This window comes from Paramisgurnus dabryanus, chromosome 4, assembly GCF_030506205.2.
Source record: "Paramisgurnus dabryanus chromosome 4, PD_genome_1.1, whole genome shotgun sequence".
Lineage (NCBI taxonomy): Eukaryota > Metazoa > Chordata > Actinopteri > Cypriniformes > Cobitidae > Paramisgurnus > Paramisgurnus dabryanus.
In genome coordinates, this window is record NC_133340.1 from 41,914,216 (window position 1) to 41,932,531 (window position 18,316).

General features: G+C 38.6%; 1 protein-coding gene across 6 annotated transcripts in view; it reads right to left on the bottom strand.

The window, feature by feature from the left end:
• Nucleotides 1-653: 653 nt before the first annotated feature.
• The window catches only part of gria2a (glutamate receptor, ionotropic, AMPA 2a), a 34,674-nt gene continuing 17,011 nt past the window's right edge, over nucleotides 654-18,316 (bottom strand). The window contains exons 4-16 of one of the 6 annotated variants that reach the window (XM_065254657.2): nucleotides 17,435-17,631; nucleotides 17,197-17,250; nucleotides 16,513-16,671; nucleotides 16,255-16,422; nucleotides 14,395-14,499; nucleotides 13,655-13,762; nucleotides 13,328-13,534; nucleotides 11,733-12,100; nucleotides 11,060-11,258; nucleotides 8,848-9,095; nucleotides 6,509-6,623; nucleotides 5,382-5,516; nucleotides 654-1,868 (exon numbers count right to left, since the gene is read on the bottom strand). In XM_065254657.2, the coding sequence (XP_065110729.1) occupies nucleotides 1,704-1,868; nucleotides 5,382-5,516; nucleotides 6,509-6,623; nucleotides 8,848-9,095; nucleotides 11,060-11,258; nucleotides 11,733-12,100; nucleotides 13,328-13,534; nucleotides 13,655-13,762; nucleotides 14,395-14,499; nucleotides 16,255-16,422; nucleotides 16,513-16,671; nucleotides 17,197-17,250; nucleotides 17,435-17,631 (2,228 nt within the window). In that variant the 3' untranslated portion in view covers nucleotides 654-1,703. Of the gene's footprint in view, nucleotides 1,869-5,266; nucleotides 5,517-6,508; nucleotides 6,624-7,024; nucleotides 7,140-8,847; nucleotides 9,096-11,059; nucleotides 11,259-11,732; nucleotides 12,101-13,327; nucleotides 13,535-13,654; nucleotides 13,763-14,394; nucleotides 14,500-16,254; nucleotides 16,423-16,512; nucleotides 16,672-17,196; nucleotides 17,251-17,434; nucleotides 17,632-18,316 lie in introns of those variants that run through there. The other 5 variants (XM_065254656.2, XM_065254660.2, XM_065254659.2 and 2 more) reach the window with 5 other exon arrangements.

Consider the following 18,316-nt stretch of genomic DNA (forward strand, 5'->3'; position numbering starts at 1 on the left):
AAATGTCCTCCATTTTATCCCATGGTAGACTTTCCGACTGAACTGATGCTTGTGATGAGTCCGTCACGGTGTCTGTACGCGAGAGATAGCTTGGTAATACGCTCAAGTTTTGCACCGAAAACTTGAATATGCTTCCAAACTCTCAAATGCACAATATGGGGAATCCTCTTGTGTGCGTTTGTGTGTGTACTAGTGTACCATCCAAGATTTAAGTTATACACATGAATGGTTCCTATTTACATGTAGAATACATATACATATAAAACTAATGAACAATATTTCAGTTACACAGCATGGCATAGAAAAGGGTGATCGGCATATACTTTATCAATAGAATTATCAATATATCCTATCTATCTATCTATAATAATCGTCTCCATTTCTTAGTCTGGACTAGTAAATGAATGTCCTAGTTAACTAATATTAGTGATATACTAATCTTAATCATCGCTCTTATAAAAACAAAGATAACTAAAGGTCGACATGCGTTTCACTGTTAAAACTGCATATTGTAGTGCACCTCATTTAAAGTACAATTTGTTTGATATTAATCAGAAAAAACAAAACAAAAAAACAAATATGAGAATAAACAAACCCTTGAGTTAAGGGTGTCTTTACATTTCTCCATACAGTCCCACAATATAAACAAATGCTTCTACATATTTTGGCACACATCAATATTTGGCATTTTGGGATATTCTAATATTGTATATTCATATTTTCACGTACAAATCCATCTCAGTCAATATAACACTTTCAATATAAGTTGTGAAATGTAGAAGGTAAAATAGTCTATTATCTTTTTTTGATTGAAGGACAGAATTATAAAACTACTGCTTGCATTTTCCATAGCAGGATCAAAACACAGTGATCCAAAAATACGTCACGTTGAAACAAATCAAACCAGTGAGAAGAAAACAAAGCTACTTAAATCATTTCATTTTTTCTTTAGATCAAGCATTTTCATAGTGTCGTTAACATCAAATGAACAAAAGTATAATTATATACATATTTTATATTACATAGCTCATATAGTAAGAAATGATTCTAGTCAAACATTTGTTTTAATATATCACCGTGTTGAGTAAACAAAATCACATTTGATGCGGATGTTTCAAGTGTGCTTGAGTTCTTGAGAATTAGAGATTCCAAAAACACGTTGCTATGGAAACAGGTGTGAAGTTCTTCCCATAGGAATTCTTTTCAATGTTCAACGTTGATCTTCAGTGCAGCATTGCGATCATCATTTACAGTGTGAATGAAAACTGAAGCAGTGTATGTGGGTGATATTGTTCATATTGTGTATGCATATGAGTGTGTGTGACCTTCAAATGTAAAAAGGAGCGTGGCTACCCAAGCTTTGTGAATGTTTTCTGCATATGTACACACAGCAATGGCCTGTATGTCTTTTATGTATTTGTACATATGCAAACGCTGAAAGTCGATGAACAGTAAACATAATACTGTATATTTCCATTAAAGTGTGCATATGCATGAATATTACACGTGCATGTATAGATCTGACATCCTGTGAGTAGATGTAATGCACTGTATATGAAGTAATTCAGTACTATTATGTATATGTATATATATATATACTGTCGGTGTGTGTAGATGTGTAGTAATATATACACGTTTGGGTGTTTATGGAGGTGCAGCATGCTTGCACCAATGTGTGGGTATTGTGTGATTGTGTAAGGCACTCAGGACAGCTCGCTCACACTCAGAGGCATTGCCATGCCAGGTCTCAGGTACGGCACAGCATGGACGGCTTTAGAGAAGTCTGGAGTCAGCACTCGTCCGTTCTCCCCTGTATTGCCCGTTATAGACAACCTGGCCTTACTGCGCATAGCATCTGTGAACGTCATCTGCTCTCAAACACACGCCCACATGAACACAACATATGAATCCACAGCGATTCAAGCACAAAACACACACACAGGGAAAGAGAAAGCAGAGACACATTCATTAATATTATACAAAGCATCGTACAGGTATCTAAAATACTGATAAATGTTATATATACACTGTAGATGTTTCATGAGGAGCAGATGGGGTGGAGAATGAAAATGCTAATGGATCGAGTAAGATGGCGGAGCTTTATGTCAAAAGCAAGAGATGAAGCCAATCCACACACAACCACAAACGTCAAAGATGATAAACAAACGGAAAACGCAACTTCAATCAAGAAGAAAAGAATGATATAAATACAACTAAACGAAATATGAAGCATCAATCTTGTCTGCTTATCCCACCGCTTATGCATATGTATATTTAGCCTTCTTCTATTTGTTCATCTTTATGTCGATTGTGATTCAATCAGATATGCATATATGCACAATTTACCATAAATGATCCTCTATTGTGTCCCACATTGCTCTGTATTTTAAAGGGGCCATATTATAAAAAAATTATTGTTTTAAAACTTAAAACATTTTCCTCAGTACAAAAAACCTGGTAGGCACCAGTGTTGTTTTCGTCAACGATGACGATAATGAAATGATTTCGTTGACGCACCTATTTTTTATGACGCTAACGCGACGATGACAAGCTAAAAATGTCTCTAAGGTGACGAAAACATGACGGGACGCTTTCGAGTTTTCGTTGACAAGACGAGACGGAACGAAAATTATTATAAGTCTGACGTTCACAATGCATGTCATTTCTGCCTATTTTGCATGAAATCTGTCTGTTTTTAGCTGCCACTTCCTATCCTTGTTTTGGGTCAACGCAGTCTCACTCAATGCCCACCACCACAACCCGGCTGCCGCAATGACGCGCACACGCACCAGATTTCATATCATGACAACACACCTGCGACTGGCGAGTTCGAAGTCCCGTCGCGGTGACGGCAATAAACGGAAATGACGAGATGATTTATGGACAAACTTTCAGTATAATCTATCAGATAGAAAAACGGAATGCATATTGGGAGACGACGGTAAATGTGGCCACAAACTAGGTGAGAAGAATACCACCAACCTCAAGAGGCACCTGAAAGCTCATCACTCTGATATTTTTTTAAAGGTAACTAACAAGTCACGGTGACAACATATCATATACATTAAATTTAACTCGACATTCGGCTTGTGACACATTTCATGGTAAGCTTAAGGTTTTACATGTATCTACTTGTCAAACCTAAGCCCATTTCCATACTTTTTGTGGTGTATTTAAACAACAAGGCAAGGCACGCGTTTCTCAACTTTATAAGCAAGGTCTCAGCGTAACACACAAATTCAACATATGAGCGTATATCCGGCTCAACTTTTTTGTTATGACATGCGCAGAAGGCACACCGACTAAAACAACAGCAATGCACATTTAAATAGTATTAAATACACCACACTTTTTAACCTAAATTAATTTGTTAAAGAATACTTTTTTTACTAAAATTGACTTAAATTGGACTAAAACCTTTTTGCGTTTTCATCGACTAAAACTTGACTAAAACCTTATCAAGTTTATTAGTGACTAAAATGTGACTAAATCTAAAAAGCATTTTCATCCAAAAGACTAAGACTAAAACTAAAAGGGCTGCCAAAAACAACACTGGTAGGCACAACCGTGAGAAGAAAGTAGAAATAGGCACTTCAAACAACACTATAAGACAGAACAGCGACAACTATATGGGACCCAATAGCGAGCCCACTCCCCGTGGGCAAGTCTTGTTTTTTATTTTACATGCAGAAGATTACAAATCACAGTTTGAACGCTTAAAAACGATACCTGTCAGAGAAAGGATGAAAAACAGTTATGTAAGGAATAATTGACGACGGGCCCTTGAATTATTTGAAAATAATGCACAACCAAGGTGGTATGCAAAGTGCCGTTACATCGTGGGTGTGCATAATTTTCAAATATTCTGCTTATACCAAGGTTATATTGCTCTGGTGGTTATTTTAAAGGTCACATTCTTCCTGATCCCATTTTAGTTAGTGTGTAATGTTGCTGTTAGAGAATAAATAATACCTGCAAAATGATAAAGCTTAAAGTTTACTGCCAGAGAATATATTTTCCTTAACAGAAGTCCACTTTCAAAGCCTTCAGCGAACAGCCGGTTTGTACTACAGCCCTCTACTTCCTCCTTTAATGGTGCCAATAAAACAGTTTTTGACTAAAGTCCGCCCACATGAATAAGCCAGTTTTGGCTCAAGCGGCTTTGCTAAGCTAAGCTGCTATTGAATCACAACACACTAAACAAGCTACACAATCAGAACTCGTTGCGAATTTCTGAAGAAGGGACTTCACAAAACAATGAAGACATCGACCCGTTTTGAGGACAGTGAAAACAGCGGTATACAGACATGTTTTATTTTCTTTAAAAGATCGGATGGTGACCCATAGTTACCATAGATACCTTCGCATTGGGCCCCCAATTTGCTAAATCCTCAACTGTGGGTAACATACTTATGCCGCAATAGTTAGCCTGTCTGGAACCAAGCTGATTTAAACCACATCACTGTGTGACACTTGCATTACATGTGAACGACCCCTACGCTAATAAGATTTTGTTTCTCTCTCCCTGTCTCGTCCTCGACCCCGAGGACAATGAGACAAACAGACCCAGTTCCGGTAAATGTGAAAGTCGGCACACCTCTGATCTACTGGCTGTCCTTCAACGTGATGCCCAGCTGATGCCTGACCAACGACCACCGGCAGAACCCGCTTTATCTCCACTTAATCTCCTTATCCGTTTACATGTATATATATATATATATATATATCTCCCAAGGGTTTTTCCCTCCTAGGACTTTTTTTATTTTTCCCCGCTAAAAAGTCTGGGAGTTTTTTCTCCTAGGGGGTTTTTCAACCCGGGGAGGCAGCCTTCTTGGGCTTAACTTAGCACCCTCTACTATACGTTACATTAGTAATACGCTCGCTTATAATGTTGATTCATAGCCGCAGCAAATTTAGCTGCTTATGCTATCATGTATTATGTTGTGCTATCTGTCGATTTTCTGTGCTTTTCACTGCTTCTATTAATGTAAAGCTGCTTTGAAACAATAACCAATTGTGAAAAGTGCTATATAAATAAAATTGAATTGAATTGAATAAGTAAATTGTGTGAAAAATATCAATATTGTGTCGACATTATCCTATCTTTGACATTCATAATGAATCTCAGGTAATGCAAAAATTATGATATGACCCCTTTAAAATCTTTGACAAATGCATGTGAGTGCTGAAGAATTGTGAAGTGGCGATGATGCGTTTGGCATACGATAAAAAAATGACAAAAAACAGAAATCTCTGCCATTCCTACCCCACTAGATCTTAACACTCTCCAGCCCATAAACGTTGTACCCTTCCTTATAAGTAGCAAAATTCTGAGAATTCTGCGAGGAAGAGGGGGGATTTAGAGCCTGAGTCTTGGCAACCTTCATGCGCTTGGCCTCCGCGCGAGACTTGTAGCAGAACTCCACCAGAGCGACCAGCATAGCCAGACCAAGACCGCCAACCAGGATGTAGAAGACGCCCGCAACGTTACTCAGGCTGAGGGCACTAGTCTTCTCCTGCAATGGGTTGAAGGTAGAAAGTCAAATGTGAGAGAGAGAAAAAAAAGAGCTACGGACTATAAGTTTGTGTTTATTTGATTACAAGTACTGTATAATAACTTAAGTAATTACAAATATGATCTAAAAAACACATCACAGACTAAACCGTATTGAAACAGTAACACTAGATGTGTGTGTACATGTAAGTGTGTATCAGTGAATCACACAGAGTACACAGACGGCTAAACAGGTGCAACAGTTAGGACAAAATGCGGTGCAGTGTATGCACGTAATGAAGAAAAAAGACGCCACCTACAGAATTATAACAAATGACAGCTTAAGTAAAAGGCAAATATACAAACAACATTTACACAGCATTGGTGAGGAAGAAGGAGAGACCGCATGGGAAAGAGAGGGAGAGAGAGGAGAAATAAGGGAGAGAGAAAGAGAACGTAAAAGATTTTAAAAAAGAAATCAAAAGAACAGGACAAGTTGTCAATAAAGCACAAATACATACAGAGAAGGAGCACAAGGATATTCTGAGCTATACAGGTAAGTGTATGTGTGAGTGATCATATAAGCATACGTTTACTGTACAATTATGTGATTGCTATGCATGCATTACTGTATTTATATCACATCCCTGCTATATTGCATAGGCATTACGTATAGTTTACACAGGTCAGACTCTGATTCATGTGGTGGTTAATCTGTGTTGGGGACTTGCTTTGACACATACACACACACAGGCTAAATTTAATTTTGCACGCCCTCTCGCTTTCTCTCACTTTCACAAACTTTTTTCTCAGTTGCACAAAGACGCACACACATACACACAAAGTCTGCTGGTTTGGATCTCCCAAACCGAGAGGGTGTTTTTACAGGTTTCATGCGCACATTCTATCCCTGACGGTGTTTGGATCAGACACGCGCACACACATGCACACATATCTACGCAAACAAACACACACGCGCACACACACACACACACACTCCCTGCAGTGACTGACCTTACTTCCAGAGTCCTTGGCTCCACACTCTCCCTTATCGTACCACCATTTGTTTTTCAGCTTGTCTAAGATGCCTTGCTCACTGAGTTTCAATACTGCAAGGTTTACTGGCGTTCTTCGCGTATGGGAAATAACATAAATAACATTACCAATGTTATTTTATGTTATTGTCAGTAACATTTGCACTCGCTAGCAGCGCTGGTAATGATTCAGCCCTGAGCGTGGTGGCGATCGGCAGTCTGCGCTCCATTTGGCAGACGGCAAACACGGCTTTGCCGTGCCAGATGTGCACAGGCTCATCGCCACGGGCGGGAAGCAAACACAGGGCCTGTCTACAAGCTTCACACCTCTGGACGTATATTCGGTATGTATGTCAGTTTCTTTTAGCAGTTGTAATGTTTGCAGTGAACTACTGATAGATATAACTGGTTAGCTTGTTGACTGGGACCACTGATAGTGCTTCCCGCTCGTTGACATTTTCATTTTTTACCCATAATTCCCAAGCACGGGTCTGACCTTTGACTCCCCGCCTCCGCTGCCGCACTCTCCTTTGTCGTACCACCATTTGTTTTTCAATTTATCCAGAAGCCCCTGCTCGTTCAGTTTTAGCACTGCAAGGTTTACCGCGTTTCTTAAACAAACGATAAAACATACTTGTCAGACAGCACGAAGGGGGCGGGGCTGCAATGGGCCACGCCCCCACAAGTCGCATTGAATGAATGGAACACTGGTTAGACAATCAATCAATCAATCAATATATTAATCAATCAACCAATCAAAATAACTTTAAACAACCCATTAAGCTATAAGGTGGCCGAGCTTTGTTTAAACAAACTTTTGAGGCAGGAGGCTAGAACAGAGGAAGATCAGTAATAATATTAATTATTACGCAATGGCACATACTCATATTCTCATAACAATTTGAGCATTGAAGCAGACAAATCTGGTTAGAGGTTTCAAGAGACAGCATGCATAGTTCAAACAGTGCATTCATAATCGAGTTACTTGGTTTCCAGCCTCTGAAACGTCTGCTTTAACATTCGGTAATGCATATGGTGACCATTCAAACTCCAAGTGCCCAATCGCATGCATTGATTCATTATTGATTATCAATAAATAGCTTTTGTCATAACAGCACAGTTTGGTTGCAAGAAGGCATTGCTTCAGTCATTTAAAATCGGCATGCGTTCAATAAAACAGTTTGTGATGGCAAACTTGGTAAATATATATTTTAGGAAATTTGTACAATTTGAATGCAATTAGTCGATTCATAAATTGTGCATGTTTTTGTGCACCATTTCATTTAATTTTTGCACTGCTAGATTAAGCAGTGCCTTGAAAGGGTAGTAAACAGACCTATTCATGAGATGAACAAGCTGAACTGTTTGCCATTAAACGCTTCATTGAATACATGGCAGGTGACTACTGTATAAGCAAAACAAACAGGTGAAAAAAAGGCTTCAGATCCTCTAAACTTCTAGACTAATGAAAAAAAAACACATCTGAAACCTTCTCTTCAATTATTAACTTAATTCCTGGAGGAAAAGCACATAATGTAAGCTAATCCATTATTTTTACATCACCTTAATTCATTCATATTTATTAAAGAATGGTGCTCACTAGAGCTGGGTGATATAGAGAATATGTTCAATATATTCACAGTGATTTTCGTGACGAAATAAATCTACTAACTTATAGTTTTGACATGCCATTATGTTTCCTAAAGGAAAAAGCTTTATAGTACTTTACTTCTTGCATTAAACATTTTGAATCTACTTGGCTGCTATTGCTGTTGAAAAGACGGCTCCTCTGATAAAAACAAATCGCATGCCTTTGTTGCAACTTTAGATCAAATGCATAATTATGGTATATACAAAAAAACAAATACAAAAGATATATAAATATATATTAAATATTATTGCGATACAATATGATTTTACTTGCTAAATTGCCCAGCTTTAGTGCTCACTGACTTCATTCTTCTTGAATTTGCTTAAAATGAGCATCTGTTCAACTACAATCTATGATCTTACTGGTAACCAGAAGATATCTTCAATCTGTTTCTGACTACATATATCTTCTACGCCATCATTCTCAGAAAGCATGGTTGCTAGGCAACCTGCTTGTCAGCTGTCAGCTAGGTTTCTAAGGACCTCACCATCTCTGCAGTTTCCTTGGTAACTCCCTACACTGCTGTTCTTGCCTAGGTTAGCGCTCCTCTCTACGCTCGCTTCTGTTTTACCTAGTTTACCTCATTTTAAAGAGGGACCCCCGGCCTACATCAGGGTAGGTGGGATACTATAACAACATGGGCCATATTGTTATACTACTCCACCCACCTTAAAGCAGATCCCTTGGGTGTAGCGATGCCGTAGCCTTTAGAGTCAAGGTTCCCTCCAACCTTCATGGTGTCGCAAGGCTTGCGCTGCTCGATGTACTCGTTCATGGTGGACTCCAGAAGGTAAGCATATTTGCCTTTGGACTTCCGAACTCGCAAAACACCTTCCACCGTGTTTTTAACGAACACAGACGGCTCGGCGCTCTTCATGTACTGCCACATCTTGTCAAAGAGAGCGATCTTGGATCTCTGGATAAAGGGGGAAATGAAAGCAGAAGTAAAAACTTTTACTTTACAGTATTTCCAAATATCATGCATTTAACAATACATTTTTCATTGGGGGGGGTAAAGCTATTTCATGCATTCTGACTTAAAGTGACACTCCACTTTTTGTTGAAAATATGCTCATTTTCCAGCTCCCCTAGAGTTAAACATTTGATTTTTACCATTTTGGAATCTATTCAGCTGATCTCCGGGTCTGCCGGGTACCAGTTTTAGCATAGGTTAGCATAGTCTATTGAATATGATTAGACCATTAGCATCCATTAATATCATTGCGCCTGCTGCAGCCATGTTACAGCAGCAAAGTCTTTGATCATTACGCCAGAATGAAAGTATAGTTCCTAGCCATATCTGCCTAAAAATAAAATTTTCTGTTAGTATAAGTACACAAAGTAACTACAGAAAACTCAAGTTTTAAACATGAAAAATATTGAAACTGTTGTGCCTGAACGAGTTAATTGAACGAAAGCTCATGAACTCGTTCATATTTTGGGCGAACGTGAACTGATCGTACTGTATTACTGCCTAAGGAACGTTACTGTGAACTCGTTCATTCTGGTGTTTATGAACGGCATCCTCTCTCAGTTTAACGTCATTCAATAGGTTGGCAGATTTCTATAGTCTTCCACGCGAAAACCCGGCTAAAACACACTGTAAACAGGCCTTAATGTGTAGGGGAAAAACACCCAATCTGGCAACACCAGCCACCAGTGTTTCATCGCTGCATGCGTCATCAAAACAAAACACAGCATGGAGGTGCAGCAGCATATAGGCGGCAAAGCAGTTGTTTAACATTAAATAACATCATATTTGTCCCAAATCGTTAATGATTAACAAAGGCTGCTAACGCATATTTTGGATCTTGAAATAAACTCTGACTAAGCTCACCCTATTTAACGTGCACATGCGGTGTGCGATATGAGAGTTGTCTTACACGTGACACCGCACAGCGCTGCACAGCGCTGGCGTGCAACCCCCTTGAAGCACCCCTTGATTCCGCCTCATTTGCGCATCTAGTTCACGCGAATGGCGGAAATTTAGCGTTTCCGTGACAAAGTCGAAAAATTTAAACCTTGGCGAAAAAACGTGCCACGTTAACAATCAGAAGCTTGCTTTAGTAGTGACATGATTACAGAAAGCGAGCGGAGTCACAGAAGGCCCTCCCATGACACGAATTTCCACGTGAATGTATCAATGACTAGATTTTACGCGTGGCTTTCATGCACGAATGAAGCGAGTACACTCAAACTGTTCAAGCGGCAAACTAGGCACGGTAGACACGATTTTGACGCCTCAAACACGGCTGGTGCAAACGCAGGGTAAGGCAGTTGGAAAATTAGAATATATTCAATAAAAGTGGAGTGTCCCTTTAAAACACCGTTTAAGATGTGTTTGGATTCCTCATGCTTAACAAAGGCAAAAGCAGTTTGATGTGTGACAGAGTATTTCTGTGCCGAATGCACTTCGCCAGGGTTCATTTAAGTTTCGGAAAGTTTTTTTTTAAACATGAACGATACGTAACAATCTTGCTCTATTTCTTTTATGGGCACATTTAGGAAGTACAGTGGAACTCCTTATATGGGCACTTTAACCGGAATAGTGCACGCACGCAGCTGACACAAATTTAACTATCATACAAAATTAAATGCTGTGTGATGCAAAACATTAACAGCCAATCATACACAGCTAGGTAAAACATGATATTAGACCAATACAATTTCATTGTGGCATGGCCCTAAAATCTCACTCACAATTTGGAATCAAGGTGCCTAAAACTGTGTCTGGTTAGGGAAATTATTCAAATTAATTTGAAATTATTATTACAATTATTTGCTTTCTGTGGTTGCATCATGCATACTTAGGAGGACACAGCGTAACAATCCATCTTCAACTAAAAATATTTTTCACAAGGCCCGGCTTCAGTGTCTCACCCTAAAGAACTCTTTGGTGGAGCCTGCATCCAGTGTCCCATAGGCGATTTCAGTCTGTTTGGCCAAATCTTCAGCACTCTCAATAGGTGACACCATCCTCTCCACAGTGAGGAAGGCAGCCAGATTGGCCGTGTAAGAGGAAATGATGATGAGGGTGAAAAACCACCATACACCACCAACTATACGACCAGACAGAGACCTACACACAGCAAACATTGTCAACAATACACACACTCTAGCAGAAGCAAAGGCTTATTCTAAACAGTAATGAAAGAAAGAAAGAAAGAAAGAAAGAAAGAAAGAAAGAAAGAAAGAAGACCCCATTGATCACGTTACAGACCCTTAAAAATGGGGAATATGCAGCCGAAACACGGTACCACTCCAAGAGTGCAGGAAACAGAGACCTTGTGCATCTTACTGTTCCCAACCGGATGAGTACATGTTCACAAAAGAAATGTTCAACTGAAGTTTAAACTGTAACTTCGATCAAACATTCCTAATCCTGTGTTCGCTCTCTCTTCTTACCCATTGAACAAATGGGGGGTTGACAAGATTATTTCCACAGAAATGGATTTGAAGCAAGAGCTGCAGGACTGTGAACCTATACAAACCACGGCATTAATGGGAAAAGCGTTGATGCACAAAGCCAAAACACACCACCACACGCACCAACCTTGGTGAAATATCGCATCCCTGCTGCATAAAAGCGCCCAGAGAAAACCACAGACTATTAAAGATGCCAAATTCGTTCGTTGATTCGCTAGGGCCGAGCTGCCCGTCCTCAAACTCCTCTGTGTGCCACTCGTAAGGACTGAATCGGCTAACAAGGAAGAGCACAACGCTTACTCCGATGTAGGCGAATACAATGCACATCCAGATCTCATAGGCTAATGGGTCCAGAAAGGAGAAGACGCCCGGCTTGGATTTCTGTGGTTTTTTGATCATAATGGAAATGCCAAGACTCATGAAAGGTTTTGAGAAGTCGATCACCTCCTCTCTGACAAGAGTGATGGTTAGAGGAGCAACAGCGATGTCTGCTTTCTGTCAACAATGAAAAAGAATGAATGAAGAAGAGACAAAAATAAAATGTGTTAGTGTTTGTCAGGGGTTTGTTCTTGTTTGTGTCTGTGATGTAAATATGCACATTGTTGAGGTTACTTAAGTTCTTAGATGTCTAATGTCTGATTTTAAACTTTTTAGCCAGCCCAGCATGTTTTTGGTGCAGCTGGTTTAAGCTAGAAAATCAGCAAATTATTGCTAGTTAAGTGGGCCAACTCATTTAGTCTTTGTCTAGTCTGATCTGCATGTTTGAGCAGGCAGCGGTCTGTTGCCGGTTGCCTGGTTGGGCAAATCTGCACACCTGCAGCCCATGTTGATTTTAAAATCATACATATGCTGATGCTCATTATTTCTGTGAAGAATTGTGTTTGTTTTGTCTGTGTATAAAAGTTTACATAAAAATTTGGGAAAAAGAGGAATTTTAAAAATTATGGTTTTTAATTTAGTCCTGCCCTTAGCAAGATATTTCACATGAAAAAATGCTTACAGAAAGTTCGCAACACAGAACAATAACAGTAAAACTCTGAAAATGATAATTGGTTTAAATTGTTATTATTTTGTCTTCTGGGAAACATGCAGAAACATTTAAATGCTTCTGGAGGACATTACTAAATGAAAAAATAAGATATTTGAATAAAACAATGACAATTTACACTGGCCAACCTGTCCAAACGTTTACATACACATGACTTTTAAATGTATGTTATTGACTTCCTGAGCATAACTGAATGTTTTGTATCTATTGTAATAGTTGAGTCTCTTGATTGTCCTCAATGTTAAACGATGAATCTCAACATCATAAAGTCACCGGTGAACAGGGTTTAAATATGCAAAAGATGCTGAAAAGCAAAGATTCTGCAGGACTTTTTCTCTGAAGATCAGTGAACAGTTTAATGGCTCGGGACAAACAAGAAACCCATAAACACAATCACAAAACAAAAAATTCATTGATTGTCCAGGTAACATTATGCAGTGTTAAAAATTAAGTGTATTTAAACTTTTGAACTGGGTTATTTATAGAAATGCTGTTATTATTCTGTTGCAAACTTTCTCATGTGAAATAACATGTTCTGGGCTAAATTAAATTAAAAACAAACCTTAATTATCAAAATTCCTCTTCTTTTTCCAAAATTTCAGCATTTTCCAGTTTTTCTGTAAGGTGTACGTAAACTTTTGATGGCAACTGTATGCGTGTGCTGTAGCTCTTACCCCATACACCAGCTCCCCAACCATGCCATTCCAAATTTTAGTCTCAGCATCTCGTGCGCCATACTTCCCATCTGCCACAATCCTCAGCTGGTACTTAAATCCACAATGCTTTGCAATCTCAGCGGCCAGATCCACACAGTATCCCTCATAACGTTCATTGTCAGTGAATAACTCTGCGTTCTTCTTCAGCATTACATACGGTGCCTCCTGCAACAAACAAGCATGCATAGTGCACATAAATGTATCCACATACAGTACATACAAATGTAGGTCATTCTCATTTGCTCTTGATATATAATGCAATGCATATGCACTAAAAGGTCTTACCAGGATTGTTGTCACAACCACAGTTTTATTCTCCATTCCCATGGTGTCATTTGGGAAAAGGTCTGATTTTGTGACCGCCATTTTGTCCACCTCATTCCAGTAACCAATCTGGGAAAATGTACAGCAATGATAGAGTGTTCAATTAAACAAGTGTGCCAAGAGTGAGTAACTTCACAAAGCAAAGACTTCCCAAAAAGTCTCAATGACAGCTTCAAAACTAAATCCAGAAGTTATCTCAGAATTGGAATGCCTAATATTCTTTACATTTTACGCTTCCTAACACAGGCGATTCTGAAATAGCTGTTAGCTTTGTTAAACAAAGAATACAGCAGTTTTCTTTCAAATTCAGCACCAAAAATAAGGTTAAATTCAGCTGATTCCTAGGCCTGTTAGTGGTTTATGTGCAGCTTAAGCTTGTGATATAGTGTAATTATAGATTGGTCGTCCATATGGCAATAGGTACACAAAGAGTTGATTTTGTTTAGCGTTTTAAAGTATTAAATAGAATTAACTTTTCAGACTTACAGTATTAACACAGTAAAAGAGTTGGATTCTTCTGGCAAGTTTTTATTTTGGGTACTGATTCTGTTGCGTAAGCAGTGCAGGATGTTTAGTGGAAGTCCTTATATGGGCACTTCTCTCGAAATAGCGCACGTCAAATCACAAAATCAACGTCACCAAAAGAAGTAGTTACCTAGAAGGTAAGTGTTACCTAGAAGGTAACTGGGTAAGTGTGTTACCTTTACAGGGCCACTGTTTTTCAGCTCCATGACATTGACTGTGTAATTCACCCTCCTGCCGTACTGATCAAACTGAATATTTCCTGTCAATCCATCAACTCGCACCTGAATAGACACACATGCCCAAAACACAAATGTTTAATGGCTTAAAGTTATCACACACACATAAAGGGGCAGTTTCCCGGACAGGGTTTAGATTAATAGACTAGTCCTTAGTTATATTAGGACATGTAGCCTCTTATGGAACGGCTGAAAATCCACAAGGGGGCGCATTTGTTCCTCAGACGTTGCACAATAAACATGACATCCGAATATATTCATTATAAATCGTGAATGAAAAGTGAGATTCGAACGAATGTCTGTTAGTGAACTTATTGTATACACTATTTATATCGTAATTCGGTCAGAAACGTCAAGATTGTGAGATGAACAAATCGTTTTGGATTAAAAGGCTTGGATATTCCATTTCCTTGGACTTTTGGGGATTTATGAACAATTTGTTTTGGACAATTTTACCGAAGCGGATAAAGGAAAGATTTTGAAGGTAAGTAAATATCCTAAATCGGCGCCGCCCGGTTCAGGTAACTAACAACTAGATTACAGTTTTATGACTGCTAAAAATCATATTATGCTTTCTGTGTGCGCTTATTGGAATCCCGAAAGTCTAAGCTTTACAACGATGTGCCGCATGACCGTATATTTTGAAGATTTAATGCTTCAAAGTTACAATGACGTAATGCAGCCTCACGTGCAAGGGAGGGGGTGTGCCGTGTACGGCACAGTGTTCCTTATCAGGTTAAGTAGGGGAGAGCAGGTGCGAAAGCACAATTTTTCAGAAAACGTAATTTTAAAAGATAATGTTTTAGACAGAGATATATTTTTGATGTGGTCAATAACTCACAAGTGTGGTCTATTAATACCAGGTGTAATTTTGAACAAATGTAAAACAACTTCACTATAATTTCACTTTGAACATAAGTAGCACATTGTTACTATTGACCTGGCAACTGGGACGAAAATTACACTACAGAACAAGATAGATTTTTTTATAGACTTGTTTTTCTTAGTAAATATACATGACTATGACCTTGTTAATATCTGCAAACCTATTTTGTTGTTTATCTTTGCAAACAATTATGAAATTACATTTTCATTTTAAATTTCAGTTTCATCAAATGTTTCAAAAGCACAGTAGCACCCGACAGTACAAACTTGAATTGTTGAGAATAACAAAAATTCAACAGTATCAACACTATAAAATGAAATTAAATCAAATAAAAAATATATACATTTTCAACATAATTTTCAATTTAGCAACAGTATAAGCATTGTTACTTTCGTCCCGACAGGAACTCCTGACATTTAAACCCAATTAACTTTTATTTTGAAAAACTTCAGGATGTGTTACAGCACTAAATAACCTATAGATTGATCAGTACTGTAAAACATGAAATGTGAATCACAACGCGTTATAAGAAAAAAATGACCACTTTAGGAATTGACTTATCATGGTCGAAAACAGCTTTCTGGACCTAGACGCGCAAAACGATGACGAAATGACGTGATATTTGTCAGCTCTGTCAAGGGTTGCATGCTAAAAATGCTGTCATAGTTTGAAATGCAAATGTAATCAGGGCTCTGAGAAAATCGCTTTGTTATTTTCGCCCCGGTTCTCCCCTAGTTTAAACAAACATACCTTACAGAAAACATTACTTGAGACAAAAGAATGACACTGATATTTGTTAAGATATGTCAGTGCAAAATGTTTTTAAAGCAAACATTCATTTTAGTCTGGGACTAGGATAAGCCCTATCTGGAAAACCATTCCAAAAGGTTTAATAGCATGTTGGTGAAGCAGACCTGCTTGAGGGCACGCTCTATCTCCACCCCCTGTGCCCACGGCACCGCAGGATTGGCCAGACAATCTCCGTTGTTGCCACGCCGGCTGATGTCAATTCTTTGTTTATGCAGAAATCGGAACGCCTCCGTCATTACTTGAACAGCATCATATGTGAGGGCAGAAGTGTACTGCAAGAAAATATGTACAATATGTAAAAAAATGTTGTGTGCTGCATTTGTGTTGCAGAAGTACTTTGAATATTTGAGGCTCTTTGTCACCCTAATTCTGCTGTCTGCTCCAGGATACTCCTTTTCTTCCAGCGCCTCCCAGCGCTGGTCAAATTTAGCAACAAGAGGGTCATCAAAATCCACAATCTGAAATCCAGATACATTCGCTCCTCCATATTGAATCTTGGACAAATCTCCATCCACAAAACCCTGAAACACAAAAAAGCGAAATGCTGCTTTAACATTCAACAAATTTGAAATGTATGTATTTTGTGTTAAAAGAGTTCCCAACAAGCATTTTTGCATTTAAAAGACGTCTAATAGAGATCCAAACACAGCCCAGACGTCAAGGCTAAAACAAGGCAAAATTTGGGCTGTTTTTCATAGACGTCTAACGATAGCCCAAAAATAAATAAACCAATGAAACCAAACACGCTACTGTATAATCACTGTTGACTTAGATTGAATATAATACATCTCACCAGTTTCTTGGGCAAAAACGATAGTTTCTCCATAGTAGTTTTTCATAGTAGGAAAAACAAATACTATAGAAGTCAATGGGTATTGACAACTGTGTGCTTACCATCTATTATCAAAATATCTTCTTTTGTGCTTGATAGAATAAAAAAACTCATATTTTGTAACAACATGAGGGTGAGTACAGGATGACAGAATTTAAATTTTTGGGTGAACTATCCCTTTAACCGACAGTTATATTATTACATGACAACTTACAAAATTGGCAATGATGTAATGATATCCTTTTACGTGTCGACCAATCGTAATAACCTGTGGAAAAGCAAGTAAAAATGTCTTTCATTAGAGCAATTTAATTAAAGTTGCCTATAATAAATGTCAAGGGCATACGCAGCACATAATTTTTTAAATACACTTCTAACCTCACAAGTGTGCAGCAATTTTGTCTGTACTGTAAGTGTGTGCATGTTTTAAGAGATTTCAGCGTGCCCTTTACCTGTTCCATAATGTCCTTGACCTTGTCCTGTTCACAGTCTAAAATGACTCTCCTCTCTTTCTTGTTCTCGAGGTCTTGAAAGAGGGAACGATATGCCTCATCTTTCCACTCATCCTTCAGGTTCCCAACATTTATTGCTGTTACCTGCCATTTCCTCTCTGCTGCTGTGTCCAGCACTGCCTGCAGGGTCGAGAGACCTACAGAGAGAGAAAAAGATGGAGCAGTGTGTATGTGAGGGCATTACATCAAATGTCACCATAAGACGTTTCATTACTCTGCTGAAGATTTTAGGTTTTAGGCCTTTTTCTAACTGCCGCCATTTTGCTACCTTGGGAATCACATTCTCTCTAAAAAACTCTGAACTACAAACCCTAATGGTTGATGCTGTAAGTACACCAACTTGGTGAAAAAGAAATATTTTCCTATTTGGACCCCCATAAGGGTGTTTTCATATTTGGGTTAACTATTCCTTCATTGACAGTTCTAAACTTTAATTGTTAAGCTTAATGTCTGCCAGCTTCACTGTGTTTTTAAATTAGTTGCGGTCTCAATTACGACTGCTTCTCTGTTTAATGATTCCTCTACTTTAATCAACCACCACTTGAAATTACACTCAGAGACCTTGATCTCTGGAGGATTATTATTGTAGTAGAAAGCCCCTGGGGCACTTTTTCTTCTTCATTTATCATATTCAGCATTCTCCTGGTCATTTGCTCTTTCATACTCTATTTCTCTCAAGCTCCCTCCTCACATTCTCTCTCTCTCTCTCGGTTGATTTCATATCTAGGTCTTGGGGGAGAGATTTATTTCTGTGCCTCAAACCAGAGATGCACATGCCAGACACTTAATGGTGAGAGTACTCAATCAGCATAGTCACAGAAA